The 17,722-nt window shown below is 44.9% G+C and overlaps 1 protein-coding gene across 2 annotated transcripts in view; it reads right to left on the reverse strand.

The window, feature by feature from the left end:
• Window positions 1–533: 533 nt before the first annotated feature.
• BARHL1 (BarH like homeobox 1) overlaps window positions 534–17,722 on the reverse strand; it is a 37,750-nt gene continuing 20,561 nt past the window's right edge. The window contains exons 3-7 of one of the 2 annotated variants that reach the window (XM_081179258.1): window positions 13,348–13,700; window positions 11,734–11,878; window positions 9,759–10,730; window positions 6,486–6,597; window positions 534–636 (exon numbers count right to left, since the gene is read on the reverse strand). In XM_081179258.1, coding sequence (XP_081035384.1) covers window positions 13,406–13,700 — 295 coding nt within the window. In that variant the 3' untranslated portion in view covers window positions 534–636; window positions 6,486–6,597; window positions 9,759–10,730; window positions 11,734–11,878; window positions 13,348–13,405. Of the gene's footprint in view, window positions 637–6,485; window positions 6,598–9,758; window positions 10,731–11,733; window positions 11,879–13,347; window positions 13,701–17,722 lie in introns of those variants that run through there. The other variant, XM_081179260.1, reaches the window with a different exon arrangement.

Here is a 17,722-nt window from a genome sequence, read left to right on the forward strand (position 1 = left end):
CCCCAACTCAAAGTGTTTTCCATTTTTCATTGGAGATTATTACTTCAAGGTCCATTTCCCAGGGAATTTTTGTGGTCATAAGATGTCCAAATTCTACCTCAGTTAGTATTTTGTACATGGTTGGTACTTTACCCTCTGATGTTGCAGGAACAATTTTTTCTCCACACATTTTATTTTAATCGATACTCATCAAAAGATGTACAAAAGTTTATACCCAATACAAAGCATCTTTTTGTTATATACCAGAATAAAAGAAATATTTTTAAAATCTAATTTTTTAAAAAAACAGGAGCAAAGAGAAGGGAGAAGGAAAAAAGAAATAAAAAGAAAATTTAAAAAGGGAAAAAATAGAAAAAGATTAAAAGACTTCTGATTCTCTTGACAGCTAAATATAGCAACTAGTTCAAAGTATTCACTGAAATTGACATCCAACTATTCTATTTTCTATAAGCCAACATTTTCTCAATCTTCAAATCCAGATATTACAAGTTCATTTTCTCTTTCACGCAAAAAGTCCATAAGAAGTTTCCAGTCCTTAATAAATGTCAACAAAGATTTTTCTCTGATTGTTCTCTGTAGCAGGAACATTGACTATAAGTTGTTCAAAAGCAGTCAACTCTCGGTCTGCTTGAATGGCTATACATGGTTTTAACAGAAAGAAAAACAATTGATTAAAATTAGACAATGACCATGTTACATTGGGAATGTCAGCCAATATCTGCTTTTTATTGGGGGGGGGGGGGACTCTTTACATTAAAATCTCGAGTCTATAGAAAACTTAGTGGTTTTTTGTTTTTGTTTTAACTGTGCCTTGATACCTTTCCTAACAACAGTGACGTGGGTGGGTGTGATTGCATTCCTTCATCTGGGGGTAATGGAGGGAAAAGCTCTCCCCCACATGCCTGTCAAGTGGGCCTCTGCTGGCAGTCATATCTTCATAAGGGTCTCTCCTGCAGCTCTTAACAAGGGGGCAGGTTCATAATGAGGCATGCAGCCCCAGAGGAACTAAGCCGCTTAGGGCTTTAAACATCTCCTGAGCCTGGGGAACAATTGCTTGGCCATTACATTTTGCATCATTTGAAGCGCTGCACTGACCGGACAGTCTTCTAGGGTAGCTCCATGTAACTCAGTTTGCAGTAATCCGAACAGCAATGCAGAGAAGGCATGGGTAACTAGTGCTAAATCAGACTGACTCAAGAGATGTGATGGTTGGTACTCCTTGCCACCACAGCTGCAAGGCTCAAGGGGAGTACAACCCTTTCCACAGCAGGCCAGGCCCTAGTCCCTGAGGCAGACTGACGAAACAGCACCTCCATCTGTCAGGGGTTATTGGAGTTGTCACATAGCAACATCCAGAGGGCCACAGTTTAGCCTCTTCTGATGTTTCCCAAGAGTGAATGGCTCTGACCAAAAGGGACAGTGGTGGAGCTGAGGTATTACTTTCAACCAGTAGCAAGAGGGGTGGGCAACCTCCAGAAAGTGCTGGAATCCTGTAAGATCAGGCCAAAGGGGGCCCATCTAGTCCAGCATCTTGTTCTCACCATGGCCAACCAAATGCTTCAGTGGGAAACTCACTAGCAGGACTGGAGCACAGGAGAACTCTCCCTTCCTGCAGTTTCCAGCAACTGGTATTCCAAGGGATGCTGCCACAGGGGTGCAGCCATCATGGCTAGTAGCAGTACTACATTCAGGGCCTTTTTTTTCAGGGGGAACTCACAGGAACTCGGTTCCGGCACCTCTTAGGCATACCCTCCAACATTTCTCCGATGTCCTTGTCCCATTCCATAATGATTAATCAACTATATATACCCCACACGTCTCACTGGGTTTGCCCAGCCACTCTGGGCAGCTTCCAACATAAAAACATAATAAAACATGAAACATTTTTAAAAACTCCCCTATACAGGATTGCCTTCAGACGGCTCGGAGGCCGGATAACTCCATACCCTCCAACATTTCTTCAGTGAAAATAGGGACGGCCTAAGGAAAAGTGGGACATACTGGGATCAAATCAGAAACCTGGACAGCTTCTCAAAATCAGGGACATCCCTGGAAAATAGGGATACTTGGAGGATCTGCTCTCAGGTGGGTTCTGGCACCTCTCAGGTTGGTGCCACTGCCATTCTAAGAGACTGAGGGAGGTGTTCATAGTGAGTTCTGGCACCTTTTTTTTCTAGAAAAATACTACTGGCTATATTTACATACAGACTGAACAGGCTGCATCCCAGGGCCTCATAATCTAGGAGGGCCTCGGCCTCTCCCCCCCCCCCCCATTCTAAAAAAACAGGCAAATTTTACAATCTAGGCCCAGTTCCTTAGTAACGTTAAACATGTGACACACGAGTCTATGACAAGTGAATACTTATTGTTTAGTAAATTCGTGGAGGCTTTAAAGCTACTCAGAATCAAATAATATTGTCCACTACAAAGCAATGCAGGTGTTCAGATCACTGTCTATCATTACAGTGTGTGTTTTAAGAACAAGTGAGGATCCTTTTATATCACTGTGAATCACCTTTTTGTGAAAATAATAATGAGCAAGCAATATGAAAGTGGTGCTAGTAAATGAAAGTGACGAAAAGAACAGAAGGAAGTACTCCCAACATTTAAAGCCAATCACGTCATACGGCTTTGTACAGCCGGCAAAAACAGCCCTACATAATCCCTCAGATACAGAACGTTCGTGTTTACAAATAGAAGAAAATCAAGTAGACGACACTAAGCAGTTTGAGCAGAACAACCGGTTTATATACAGAGCGCAGCCTCCCAAGAACTTTGAGAACTGTTTTCAGTGACTACAGCCACAAGTACTGGACCTACAAAGACTACCATATTTTTCGCCCCATAAGAACGCACCTAGTTTTTTGGGGGGGAAATAAAGAAAAAAAATTTATTTCCCCCCCCCCCAGGCGCGGGGCTGGGGCGGGAAGATGCCCCCCGAGTTTGCGGGGCTGGCGGCGGGGAGAAGCAGGCTTCTCCCGCCGCCAGCCTTCTAACCAAGTTGGGGGACAGCCTCTCCCGCTATCCCCCGAGTTTGCGGGGCTGGCGACGGGGAGGAGCAGGCTTCTCCCCGCCGCCAGCCTCCAAACCAGGTCGGGGGACAGTGGGATGGCAGCGTTCCGCCTCCCCGCTGTCCCCCGAGCTTGTGGGGCTGGCGGTGGGGCTCTCCTGAAGCCTGCATTTGCCCCACAGGACGCACACACATTTCCCCTTCATTTTTTGAGGGGGAAAAGTACATCCTATAGGGCGAAAAATACGGTAACACAAGGTACCAGAGGCAGATTTAGGGGAGTGCAACTGGTTTGGTCACACTGAACGCAGAGCCTTGAGGGCACCACAAGAGATGCTGCAATTATGGTGTAGAATGGAGCGAGATGGGTGGGGAGTACCAAATCCTGGTGTTGCATAGGGCACCTCTGAAATTTGAGACCCCATGTTCCGCAACATGCCACGAGATAGTTATACCAAAAGAAGCAGTTAAAGCTCAATGCAATCTTAAAGAATTGGAAAACAAAGCAAATGATCTCAGCGAAAACCCCAGCACCACATACACAAAATTACTAACTAGTTATTTCAGAGACAATAATGATGTAGGTTTATGGATAATGTTGAATAACGAGGAAATATTCTGTATTGATTCTATTCCACCAAAAGTAAATTGAAAAACCTACCCTCAGGAATGGCTAATGTATTCTCTCACAACAGGAAAGGTCTACTAGTTTGTGTGCAAATTTTTCACTAACCTAACTACCTTCTAATGACTCTGATTATTAGCATCACACTTATCTTGTTCGAACCCACAAAAACTCTAAAAATCATATTAACCCTATGCTAACATGCTTAACAAGAAAGCATGATCACATGCTCACATCAAAATGAGCAGGATTACTGGAGGCACGTACTTCAGTGAGTTATTGCACTGATTTCTCTTTTGGCAGAACGTGGCTTGGCGTTTAGGGGAAATAAAATTCAGGAATTCAGTTCACCAAATAATGGTAACTTTCTGGAATTGCTTGAATTAATTGCCAGATTTGATCCCTTCCTGTGTGCTCACATAAATCGGTATGGAGGTAAAGGCTTTGGTCACCCTTACTTATCCAAAGCCATATGCGACGAGGTTATCCAGGTGATGGCTAATACAGTTCAAGAAGCAATACCAAATGACTTCAAATAGGCAGGTTATTTTAGTTTATCAGTCAATTCAACCCCTGATGTTTCCCATGTTTATCAGCTTACTGTCATTGTTAGATATGTTTCTCCCCACGATGGATTACCAGCTCAATGCTTTCTGAGTCTTTTTGAACTGAAAGATCACACCAGTGAAAGTATGGCTGAGCTGATTCTGAACTTGAAATAGATTTCAGCAAATCTAGAGGACAGTCATATGACAATGCAGCCAATATGGCTGAAAACTATAACGGCAACCAACCAAAAATGCTGGAAAGGAACAAGTTTGCAAAGATTATTCCATGCATTGGACATTCTCTAAATCTCTTTGGCTGAACTGCATTTTACTCATGCCTGGTTGCAATGATTTTTTACCACAATAGATTAACTTCATTGTTTTTTCTCAGCTACTTCAGAAAGATGGGCAGTGATAAAAGAATTCTTGCTTTTGGGTCAAAAGTTCCTAAACATTTATCCGACACAATAAGAGAGGCTCATGGCAAAGCTACTGCAGCTATTGGTGAAAGTTATACTTACATTGTTGAATTCCTCAGTCATATTTACTGTGGTGAAACCGAAAAAGGAGATACTAGACAACAAGCTGTAAATCTTCCGCAAAAAATGGAAGGATTTGAATTCATGTTTATGCTCCACCTTTGAACAGTTTTGCTAGACCAATTTCATAAAGTTAGCAAGGCACTCCCAAGTTTGCAAATTTTATTGAGCACATGTGTAAATATTTACAGCTCACTATTACACTTTGTATCAAACACCCAGGTTAAGTTTGATGAAACTGAACAGCAAGAAAAATTTACTCTACCAGAGGTAGAGTGCAAAACTGTCAAAAGAAGGTACGGGGTGGGGGGTGGGGAATGATGGGACAGCACCTGAAACCTTAAACAAACTTTCTCAAAGAGTTAAGGGTAAATTCATTTACACCTGTCATGGTCACTCTTAAAGCCAATGTAAACAGAAGGGCAACAGTGTATAGGAGCTGGCAATTTTTCTTTTGTGGTGAACCTTCAAGCAACCAAGGAGCATATTCACAATGGCATTGTGATTTTGGTGCAAAGTACCCAAAGGATGTTGACCTTAGTCTAGTGTCAATGAACGCTTGCACTTCTACCTGTATGTCAAACCAGCTCACCCTGAAAAAGAAAATTTCACCCACCAAGATATGCATCAAGTAATATTCCAGGAAAAATTCAGACAGCTTTTCCAAATGTGGAAACAATTTTTAGATTGTTCCTGCGTTTAATGGTTACAAACTGTACTGGCGAAACATCATTTTATAGACTAAAAAGGATACAGAATGATCTACGCTCAACAATGTCCCAAGAATGATTGTGTGATCTAAGCATTCTCTGCATATAAAATGATAAACTGTGACTTACTGATTTTAATGATATAATTAAGTTTGCACCCAAAAGACCTTGAAAGAAACTGTTCTGACCTTGTATATAGTGCAATGTTGTAACTTTGCTATAATTTCCCCTATGAAGGTTCTGTGTGGATGTGTTCATTAATTCCATAAATTTATAAACAATCTTTTAATCAGTGCTAAAATTTCAGAAATGTTCTACTTTCACTGAGTTGATAAAGAAGAGAACGGGGTTTTGTTTCTCATGATCAGATGCTATTCAGTTTGGGCCTCTCAAGATCTCTTAGCCTAGCACCTCAAGTTGCTTTCATCTGGGTCTGCCTATTAGCCACTGATAGCCTTTATCTCCATGAATTTGTCCAATCCTCTTTTAAAGATATCATTTTTAAAAAAGGTAAAGGACTCCTGACCATTAGGTCCAGTCGCGAACGACTCTGGAGTTGTGGCGCTCATCTCGCTTTACTGGCTGAGGGAGCCGGCATACAGCTTCTGGGTCATGTGGCCAGCATGACTAAGCTGCTTCTGGTGAACCAGAGCAGTGCACGGAAACGCTGTTTACCTTACCGCCGGAGCTGTACCTATTTATCTACTTGCACTTTGACGTGCTTTCGAACTGCTAGGTGGGCAGAAGCAGGGACTCACCCCATCACGGGGATTCGAACCACCAACCTTCCAATCGGCAAGCCCAGGGTTTAGACCACAGCGCCACTCGCATCATAGATGGTGGCTATAACTGTCTCCTATAGGAGAGAGTTCCATAGTTTAGCTACGCACTGTGTGAAGGCCTTTCTTCTATCTGTCCTGAATCTTCAAACATTCAGCTTCATTGGATTTCTGCAAGGATCTAGTGTTATGAAAGAAGGATGGGGAAAATGCATCCACTGTCTCCAATCCATGCATAATTTTATAAATTTCTACTGTGTTGCTTCTTACTTGCCTTTTTTCCCAATGAAAAAGTCAAAAATACTGCAGCCTTTCCTCATAGGAGAGTTGCTCCAGAATGGGTGCTGGAGTCATGCAACATCTGAAGGGCTGCAGACTTCCCAGCCCTGAGTAAGAGTGAAGACAGAGACCACATTCACACCATACATGTAAAGCACTATGATGCCACTTTAAGTAGTCAAGTCTTCCCCCCTCAAAAAAAAAATTATGGGAGTTGTAGTTTGTTAAGGGTGCTGAGAGTTCTCAGGAACAACTTCCCCGCCCATTACCCTCAAAGCTACAATTTCCAGAATTCCCCATGAAGACAAATTGACTGCTAATACACTATGGGAATCGTAGCTCTGTGAGGGGAATGCAGGGGTCTCTTTTAACAACTTTCAGCACCTTTATGAAACTGCAGCTCTCAGAATTATTTGGGGAAGTCATGACTGTTTAAAGTGGTATCATGGCGTTCACATTTTGCATCACAATTCTCCAGCCTGCAGGTACAGAAATGCATGTACTGGGGCAAAGTGTGCATAAAAATGCATATAATAATGAAAATGGCATACACAAATGTATCACACTGGGGGATATGGCTTGCAAATAAATGTATATGTTAGGCAAAACTGCCTACAAAGATGAGTCTGTTAGGAGAAATTAACACTTAAAATGCTGGTGAATATTATCATCAACATCACAGATTATTCACTGCCTTCTAAACCACTGCCTCCAGGAGATTTACATATAAGATGACTAAGAACAGTTAAACTAAAACAACTGATACATTAAAAACAAGACTGAAACCCTAACAAGTGGTAACACTCATGGTAAAGACTGAGGAAGTTTTCATGAGAACTTTAAACAAATGGACAGCGGACAGTAAGACAAGAAATGGAAAGAGAAAAACAAAATTGGCAAATTCTCCCATCCGTAGCGAAGCAAACATTTTCTGCAGCTCCTTAGATCATTTCTATGCCTATCCATTTTCAACCCTAGGGCCCTCCTTCTCTCCTCCCTGCTGAGGATCTCTGCATAGCTCTTTCATTTATCGCCATTTGTTGTCCCTCCGCTTGAGTGTCTGACCTGCATGCATATATTTTTGCAGCCTGGCCTGCAGGTTGGGGAGGAGATCTGTGTGTGTGTTTGTGTGTGCAAAGGGGGGTGGGTGACGTTGGTCTGGCAGAGGAGGCCTGGTTCTGTGTAAAGAGCTAAGCCTCGCAACCCATCTGTCAGCTTCCCAAGACAGAGAGCAGCTCCCAGGCTTGTCCCGGTGACCAGCTGCTGGGGGAGATGCAGGCCAAAGGCAGATGAGCAACTTAAGTCCTTTCCTTCTCTTGTTCCTCCCCTTTCCCCTTTTCATTATTGCTGGAGGGTGGAAGGCACTCTTTTTTGTTTTTTCACCAAAGCGATCATTTAAGGCCATTATCTGTTTGCAAGATGAGCGTTAATAATTCACTGTCGCTGGCAAGGTCCCCGCCTCCCTGACCCTCTCCAGCTCTCCGACTCTGCTTTCAGAAGGTACAGAGGGCAGAGAAACAACAAAAATAAGCCCCACCGGTGGAGGCTGGTCCACTGGTGCAAGTGCCCTACTAACTGTCAGCCTGTTCTCAGCCACTCCCTGCCTGCTTTTTACTTGCAATCATTCCAAGGGTGGTGGGGGCTCCGGCTGCCAGCTTCCTTTGCCTTAGTATTGTCCCTTGTAGAATATCATGAGCCCCAAGCACCACCCACAGAGGAGAGCCTCTCTCGCAGTTCTGCATGAGTCACTGGTCTGGCCTAGGCTGCTTTCTGTAGGGAGGGACATGTTCAGATGTGAAGAGCCGGGCCATGGTGGCTGGTGCTTATTCAGAACGATCATGCGGAAGGCAGGGTGGCCAACAGGCAGAGCCGACTAATTCAAGTTTTCTTCTCCATCCTTCTCCAGCCTGCCCTTTCCTTCCTTACTTATATCCAGTCCAAGGAGTAGTCCTGCCTGTCCGCTTCTTATTCCTTCACTTCAGTGTTGCCCCTTGTTGACATGGCTCTGCCTACTCATGGACTCCTTGCCTTCTGTGCTCCTACTCCCAGAGCGCACCAGCCGCTGCTGGATAGCACGCACATCCTGGTACTAAATCTACATAACCCCAGGATAACCACTATCAAAGGCTTTTGCCACAGCTAAGCACTGCCACCTTTTACCGCGGCAAATGGTTTGACTGCAATCTCCATGCTTTCAGTTTGTTTGGGCTTTCTTTGGGAACAGAGCATAGCCACATGGCTAGTAGCCCATGGATAGGCTTCTCCTCCATGTATTTGTCTAATCCTCTTCTAAAGCCGTCTAAGACTGGATTTCAGAAACAGCGAATTAGCTAAGTTCCTCCTGTAAATAAAACCAGAATCGAATTTCTTCTGCATACTTGCCTGCAAGTTGATGGGTCACTGTATGATGGGAAACCAGCAACATATCGGAAGGCTTACCTGAGCTGCTTTTGTTTACTTTTATTTTACACAAATGTAAAATGTTGATAGGCTAAGATCAGATACACACAGCACATAGTTCAAGATGGAACTTCCTCCTGCTGGAAGCAGTGATGGCCACCAACCTAGATGGCTTTAAAAGAGGATTAGGCAAAGTCATGGGGGAGAGGGCTATAAAGGGCTACTAACCACGAGTCAGCAATGCTTCTGAATACCAGTTGCTGGGAACCACACGAGGGGAGAGGGCTTTTGTGCTTGGGTCCTGCTTTCAGGTTTCCCACAGGCATCTAGTTAGCCACTGTGAGAACAGGATGCTGGACTAGATGGGCCATTGGCCAGATCCAGTTCTTAAGCCACCAAAAGGGCTGAAAAGCAGGGTAGAGACATTAAACTGATTCCTTATCCACGTAACCAGAATTATTTTTCCCTCCAGCGAGAATTTTAGGGACTTCCTCTTGCTGCTTCTCTCTCATTGCTTTCCAGCATGTTTTGATGTCTCTGTAGCGAAGTGGGGTGGGTGAAGAAGGCTAGGAAATGACTCAATCTGTTTGTAAAGAAGTTTATTTCCACATTTAAAAAAAGAGAGATGGAGAGGGAAAGAGAGCGAAAGCAAGAGAGGAAGCTTTCCCCTCCCCCTGATCTCTTCTAAAGCAAGAATCCTCCTTTTCTTCTTCCTCATTACAAAGTCCGGAAAAGAGAATCCTACAGATATACAGACTTACGAGACTCACTTACACAAATACGCCCTCTGGGTTCACCAATAAATAATTCATATACATTTGTGCACCAAAGTTATTTACAAAAAGGAAAAAAAATTAAAGTTACATACTTTTTGAAAATTCTTGGTCTAGCATAAAAGGAGTCCTCTTGTGCTACAGGGAGATAAAACATAGTTATTTCTTTTGCTCTGTGTGTGTGTGTGTGTGTGTGTGTGTGTGTGTGTGTGTCTGTCTGTTAGTGTGTGCGTGTGTGCGTGTGTGTGTGTGTGTGTGTGTGTTAGAGGGAGCAATCTACACCTTTCTGTACCTCGAGCCAGGCTGGTGGTCCGCCAGCAACTAATTTCCAAAATTGGAAGGCCTAAAACAGAAGTAATGCCTGCTGGGTTTAGTGGGGCTTACTCATAGGTAAGTTTGCAAGCCTAGTCTCATCTGCTGAAATCAAATTGGATTCTGTTATTTTAACCCATTCAACGTGCCTATTGTTTATTTTTTTTCAAAAATAATAATAATTAAATTTTACCTGTTGTAACTGTTCTCTCTGTTTTATATACACTATAAAATGAATGGTTTTTTTTTTAAATCTTTACACAAACTTCCCAAAATTGGGCTGGTAAGTGTTTCACATACCAGGAATACAGAAATACTAAGTCAGACCATTGGTCTTCTTAGCTCAGTAATGTCTACACTGACTGGCAGGGTTTCAAAGAGAAGACATTTGCATTCCTACATGGCTATGCTGTTGAAGGATTAAACCTGGGACCTTCTGCATACAGTACCACTGAGCCAGGTCTCATCTCTATTTAAATATATATTTCTTAAATGATTTTAAGAATCAAAAGAAGTAAAACACAGATATATAGAGTTGTATAAAACCAAGAGAAGGCCAACTGAAATGATGTAAACCACTTAGAGGTGTTGGTGATTAAATTGTATGTTAATCCTGCTGCACAGAATAGAGTAAGTTGAAACAAATGGACCTGGGTTCACTAAGTTAATGGACCTAGTGTGCACTGATTTCAGTGTGTCTGCTCTGAGTGTAACTTAATCTCTCTCCCCTTTACGAGCTCACTCTATCCCTTTTCCTGCAGTGAGAGAAAAGGACGAGTCAGCATGTAACGAGATGAGCGGAGGACATTTTCTTGGTGTGGCTGGACTGGGTAGGAGAGCAAACTGTAAACGTGTGTGTGTGTGTGTGTGTGTGTGTGTGTGTGTGTAAAAATAAATAGCCATCAATAACCCAGATCAGATATGTCTGCTGCTGGTTTTGTGGCTGGGGCGGCAGGGCTGCCAAGGTGTGAAAAATTCTCTTGTCTTGCCTCTGAGGACACCTCCCAAACAATTTGCTTATTGGTGTGGATGTGACCTCAGTCTCAAAGTGGTAGAGGGGCTGGGGTATGTTAGAGTGCCATGAAGAATATCATATATATTAAGTAACTGAAAAGCCAAACTTATTGAGGAGGTTGCCTATGGTATGTCTGCATCAATTACTGCCCTGGGCTTAGCCCCTCTTGAACAGGAAACACATTCCAGGAAATGACAGGCAGAAGGCTGGGCTGCTCTGCAGGTGGACGTATGTAAAGCATGTTTTTCCTCAAAAGAATCCTGAGAGCTGTAGTTTGTTATGGGGTACTGGGAATTGTAGCCCTGTGAGGGAACTACATTTCCCAGGATTCTTTGGGGGAAGCTGCCTGCTTGACTCTATTCACTCCATCTGAAAACAAAGGAGCATTATTATTATTATTATTATTATTATTATTATTATTATTAATATTATTATTAAAAGCTGCTTAACTTTGCCAGACCATGCAAAGGAAATCAAGTAATGCTGCAATAGTACGGAAGGGCCCTGTCAATGTGTTATGTGTGCGTGTGAGATGGTGGGCTGCATGTGTCCATGAAGCCATGTGTGTAAAGGGTGTTTGGGCCAGTATGCAGAGCAAGGGTCAGGCTCTTCACATGCGGCCCTCCAGACCTGTCTATGTGGCCCTCGAAATTCTCCCCAGGCCATGCCCTTCACAGGCCTGGCTCTGCACCTTTCTTAGATGCTTTTACCTGGCTGGAATGAGTCCCTGAACTCTTGCTTACCTGGCTGGAGTACAGATGTCCACATGTGCGTAGAAACCTCTGGGGTTTGCAGCACCCCTGTGGTACAAAGGTGAGGGCCCCTGGCCCTGCCCATCACTGCCATGCGTCCCCCAGAAGGTTGCTTATGAGGACAAGTGGCCCTCAGCTGGAAAAAAAAAAGTTTATTAGGAAAGGGGGTGCTATCAAACAGGTGGGGGAGAGAATATAAGTCCATCTTTGCCCACTTAGAAGGGTGCTGAATGCTCCGCTGCGATATCAAATCGGGAGAAGTTCTCCCTGCAATCTGGGGGAGGGGGAACTGCATCTGCTGAATACCTGTTGTACCTATTTAAAAAACTGAAGGAATTCTGGGAAGGGGTGGGGAGGTTGGCAACTTTGAAGCTCCTTCAACTTCAGGAGAGAGGGAGGGATGACCCTCCTTGTTCTGCTGGAAAGGACTGTGTCAGGCCCAAGCCCAGGCATAAACGCTTGTGCACATGGGTAAACAGAGTTTATGAAAGGCAATGGGTCTGAAGAGCAGGAAACCCCATGCAAACAAGAGGCAGCATGGGAGACACCGTCTTTGTAGGGGTTTTTTATTATTATTTTCACAGGGCCCATCCTACTTCTGTTGCTGTAATCTGATTTAACTGTTTCAAAACTTTTTTTCCCTATTTGAAAAAAAATTATTGATAATATTTTGTCTATTTGCTGCTGCTCGGCTTGTAGAGGGAACAAAGCACCGTCCCATAGGTCGTGTGAAGGAGGCAGAGGCGTACTTAGGGGTCAGCCAAGTTGGCCCCCGCCAAGGGAGCAGGCCGTGGGGCGGAGGCGCGAAAATAGTGCCCCTCTCTCGGCGCGGCGTGGAGGCATGGGCTGTCGCAGCAGCCCTGCAGAGCCCCCTCCCCAGAGAGCCGGCAGTGCTGCCGGTTAGTTCGTGCAGCGGAGCTCCCCGTGAGGACGCCGACGACGCCAAACGTCAGGCGAGGCTCTTAATTTTGCAAAGACGAGTCACTTTCCCCTGGTTTCCTTCCCGCTTTGACCAATTTCCAGCCCGCGCCGCTGCATGTTTACCCCAGAGAGCAAGGGCCATCGACGGGGCTTAGTTCCGAGTAAAGTGTGTACTTAGGGCGCAACCTCCAAGTGGTGCCATAAGAAACAAAAAGGCAAGCGAGGTATTGTCAGAAGTTGCTTGCTACCTTTAGGCTGCAGGCCGGTGTACCCACTTTCCTGGGAGTAAGCCCCATTGAACTCGGTGGGATTTACTTTTGATTAGACGTTGATAGGATTGGGCTGTTAAACGCCCAGTTTAAGAGTAATTTGTGACGATTGAATTAGGCCAATTAAAAAAAAAATATTTTTTGCTGGAGATGCGGGGGGGAGGGAGGGGGCGCGCCGATACCGCTCCTTGCCAAGGGCGCAAGGGAGCCTAGGTACGCCTCTGGAAGGAAGCACTAAAACGCGTGCATCGTGGTATATCCCCCAAATAGGATCTGATTTTCCCTCCCGTTTTCAAGAGTCAAACTGGACCAAATTTGTTCGCTTGCATGTGTGGTTGATGGTGCGTGTGCGTGCGTGCGTGCGTGTGTGTTTGAGCAAAGCAACGCCCGTTCAAAAGAGGGATTTCCCACCCACCCCCCGGCGTTCCCACGTTGTCTCTTCCAGAAGCTGCGCCCGGTCCCTCCTCCTCGCCTCACCGCGGCTGAGCCGCCCGGGGAAGGACTCCGGCCAGGGGGGGCAAGGGCGGCGGGGGCTCGCTGCCCCCTTGAAGTCCGTGGATGAGGATCCGGGGGACCAGCGGCCTCTGCAGGGCCGGCGGCGGGGCGCTGGGCCCGCGGTAGAGATAGAGGGCAGCGCCCGGATCCAGGTTGGACACCAGACTCTGCGGGTAGAAATAAGGCGACGGGAACATCCTCTGCAGCGCCGAGTAGTTCCCGGCTTCGGCCAGCAGCTCCAGGCCCACCGCGGTCTGCCTTTTCCATTTGGTCCTGGGGTAAGGGGAAAAAAAGTTTCGGGGGTCAAGACACTTGGATCACTTTTATTGACCGTTTTAAGAAAATCCATCTCATGTGTCTGCGTTTGACAAAGGGATTGCTCTCTTTGGGGCGGGAGTTCCACACGTGCACTCGCATAGTCTCTGCACCTGTGTGTACAGCTGCACGTGGCAACGGACCCTCTTGGAAAGGTTGGTTTTTTTAAGTGTTATTAATCATCATACTTAATGATAATACCATTTTTTTATTTGTTCCCATACCAGACTGTATTACAAAAGTAATACTGTTTAAAGAATAAATATAAATTAACACGCCCCCTTTTCATGATTCAGAGTATATTTCTTTAAAGCACAATATATTCTACAAATAGGATTAAGACTCTTGCATTTAGCATGATATTCAACCTGCAAGGGCTATTTGCTTCACTAACTTTCAAGAATAGAAGAACAGAATCTCGCTGAATGGACCAAACCTTGTTGGCTGATTGCATCAGGGGGAAACAAAACAAAAACCATTGTGTTCTAAGTGGTCATCAGAGCATCTGCCTGGGATGTTAGATCTGTGGTGGCGGATTCACACGTTCAAGTCACCACCTGATGAACAGGCAACTGAGGATCTGCTCAGCATGTGGGGATTAAGCAGGGATTAAAAGACCCAGCACAGAGGAGAAGCATAATTTAGGAGGACAAAATCATACTCATGTTCACATTAACTGAAAGAATTGTAACAGGCTGCTTACTTGCACATATGAAGTGTTAATCACAGATCTGACACCACAACTTTCCTATTGTGCTGCTTCTCCTCCAAGTAAATCTGAGGCACTCAAATTTGGCGGCCACACATAGAATCATAGAGTTAGAAGGCACCCCAAGTATCATCTAGTCCACCCCCCTGCAATGCAGGAATCTCAACTAAAGCATCCATGACAGATGACCATTCAATCTCTGCTTAAAAACCTCCAATGAAGGAGAGCCCATCACCTCCAGAGGAAGTCTGTTCCACTGTCAAACAGCTCTTACTGTCAGAAAGTTATTCCTGATGTTTAGTTAGAATCACCTCCCAGTCTCCTTTTTTCCAGGCTAAACATACCCAGCTCCTTCAACCATTCCTCATAAGGCTTGGTTTCTAGACCCTTGAGCATCCTAGTTGCCCTCCTCTGCACACGATGTAGCCTAGAATAGCATTAGCTTTTTTTGCTGCTGCATCACACTATTGACTCATGTTAAGCTTGTGTTCTACTAAGACCCCAAGATCCTTTCCACATGTACTACCAGCAGGGCAGGTGTCCCCCATCTTATATTTGTGCAACTGGTTATTCCTGCCTAAGTGTAGAACCTCACATTTGTCCCTACTGAAAATAATTTTATTAGTTTGGGCACAGTTCTCCAATCTGTTAAGGTCATCTTGAATCCCAATTCTGTCTTCCGTGGCATTAGCTACCCCTCCCCGTTTGGTGTCATCTGTAAATTGGATGAGCATCCCCCTTACTTCCTTCACCCAAGTCATTTATAAAGATGCTAAACAACAACAGGACCAGGACAGAACTCTGTGGCACCCCACTTGTCACTTTTTTACAGGATGACAGGAACCATTAGTGAGCACTCCTTGGGTTTAGTCAGTCAACCAGCTACAAATCTACCTCACAGTTACCTCATCCAGCCCACATTTTACCAGCTTTCTGCAAGAATATAATGGGGGACCTCGTCAAAAGCCTTATTGAAAACAAGATACCGTACATCCACAGCATTCCCCTGATCCACCAAGCTTGTAGGTCTACTAAAAAGACAGAGATTTGTCTGGCATTACTTGTTTTTGAGAAGCCCATACTGGACCTTAATATCCACAGCATCCTTTTCTAAGTGCTCACAGACCAACTTTATAATTATCTGTTCTAGGACCTTTCCTGGTATCGTTGTCAAGCACACCAGTTGGTCGTTACCTGGGTCTTCTTTTTTCCCTTTTTTGAAGATGAGAACAACATTTGCCTGCCTCCAGTCTTCAGGGACCTCACCTGTTCTCCAAGAATTCTCAAAAGATTATAAACAGAGGCTCTGAGATTACATCAGCAAGCTCCTTTAGTACCCTTGGGTGCAGCTCATCAGGCCCTGGAGATTTGAATTCATTTAGAGCAACTCAGTGTTCCCATACCACCTCTGTTCCTATCTTGGGCTGCAGCTTCCTTCTTGCATTGTTTATTCGGTTATCACCAGGTTGGGCACTCCTTTCCTTTTGGGTGAAGACAGAGGCAAGGTAGGTGCTGAGCAGTCCCACCTTTTCTCTCTTACCCAACAGCATTTCTCTGTCTTCTCCATGCAGAGGACCTACTACTTCCTTGTTTTTCCTCTTGCTTCGAACATAGCCATGTGAGCAATGCAATATGGACGAGCGTTTGTGACTCAAAGAAGCAAACCAACACATTCAGTTTGCAGAGGATCAAGTAGTCAGAAATCAAACAAGATGTAGGCGCAACATCTGTACAATGTTCAACCTTGGCCACAACACACTACTAGGAACAAAGGAACATAGTAAGCTGGTTTATGTTGAGTCAGATCATTGGCCCATCTAACTTTGTATTGTCTACACTGATTGGCATCTGCTCTACAGGGCTGCAAACAAGGGAAGCTTTCCCACCTCTACCTGGAGATGCTGTTGGAGATTGACCCTGCAACCTGGTTTATATAGAGCAGGTATTCCACTATTGAGCTTCAGGGGCCCTTCCCCAAAGGCCATAGTGGAGAACGTGTGGCCCTCCAGATGTCTCTGGATTACAACTCTCATCATAAGAAGAGCCTGCTTGATCAGGCTCCAGCATCCAGTTCTTACAGGGACCCTCTAGAAACCTGGAGGCAAGACATGAGCACAAGAGCCCCCTCCCCTCCTATAGTTTCCAGCAACAGATTCAGAAGCATTTCTGCTGTTGACTGTGGAGGAAGATGGTAACAATTGTGACTAGTCGCCCTCTGTCTAATCCTCTTTCAAAGCCATCCTAGTTGCTGGCCATCACTGCCTCTTATTCTATAGTTATGTGTGAAGAAGGGCTTTCTGGTATCTGTCCTCGGTCTTTCAACATTCAGCTTCATTGAATGTCCACAAGTTCTAGTCTTATGCGTAATTTTATAAATGTCTATCATATCACCTCTTACTCTCCTTGTCTCTAAACTATCCTTTATTTGCCCTGAATATTCCAACATTCCGCTTCAATCATCATCATGGTCATCAGCATCATCCTTAAGCCTTGGTCATGCTGGCCGAGGCTGATGGGAGTCAGAAATCTGCTGCATTAGGAAGTCCACGTAGGTCCCCCTTCCACGCTGTAAAAGAGTGCCGGCCTTCCAATTAAAAGATCTCCACTATCTGACACTGAAGCAGCCCAAAGCACAATCAATGCAACCAGCATCAACAGGGCCACATTCTTACTTGTGAGGAGCAGCTAATACCAATTGAAAACTTCCCTTCAGGAGTAGACTGCGCTCCATAGCCTCTGCTGTAAAGGCTGCCTCTGCCCGATAAAAGCCTACACATTACCTTTGAGAAGTTCAATCTTAAGTCTGGGGAAGTGAGGCATAAACAGACAAGTGTAAGTGACTTCCTTGTCTGTGTAGGACATGACAGGAGGTGCCATGTCAACCGAGGATTGTCATCAATGTAACATGAGCCTTGTGGCTCCACACACAAGGATTTGCCGTTGAACATAATGATCGCAAATTGTTGTTATTTTTATTACGTACTGGCAGGTGCTTGCGTGATGCACACATTCAGTGTAGCTGCAAAGGAGGTTGATCTGTTAGGGCAGATGGGACATTGCCCTGCTTACCTCCCTCTGCCCCCACCTGCCTGCCTTCTGGCTTACGCCCAGCCCAGGGGGTTGCCCTGGCTGCCAGCTTCTTAGTCTCAGATTTGCCCCTTTTAGAATTGACAGTGAGTTGACAATGGCAGAGTGCATGGAGAAAGGCTTTGTATATTACATATTGGGCCCCCAGCTTGATTTCCAAAGCTTCCTGCAAGCTGTCACTCAG

This window comes from Podarcis bocagei (assembly GCF_964188305.1).
Source record: "Podarcis bocagei genome assembly, chromosome: Z".
Taxonomy (NCBI): Eukaryota; Metazoa; Chordata; class Lepidosauria; order Squamata; family Lacertidae; genus Podarcis; species Podarcis bocagei.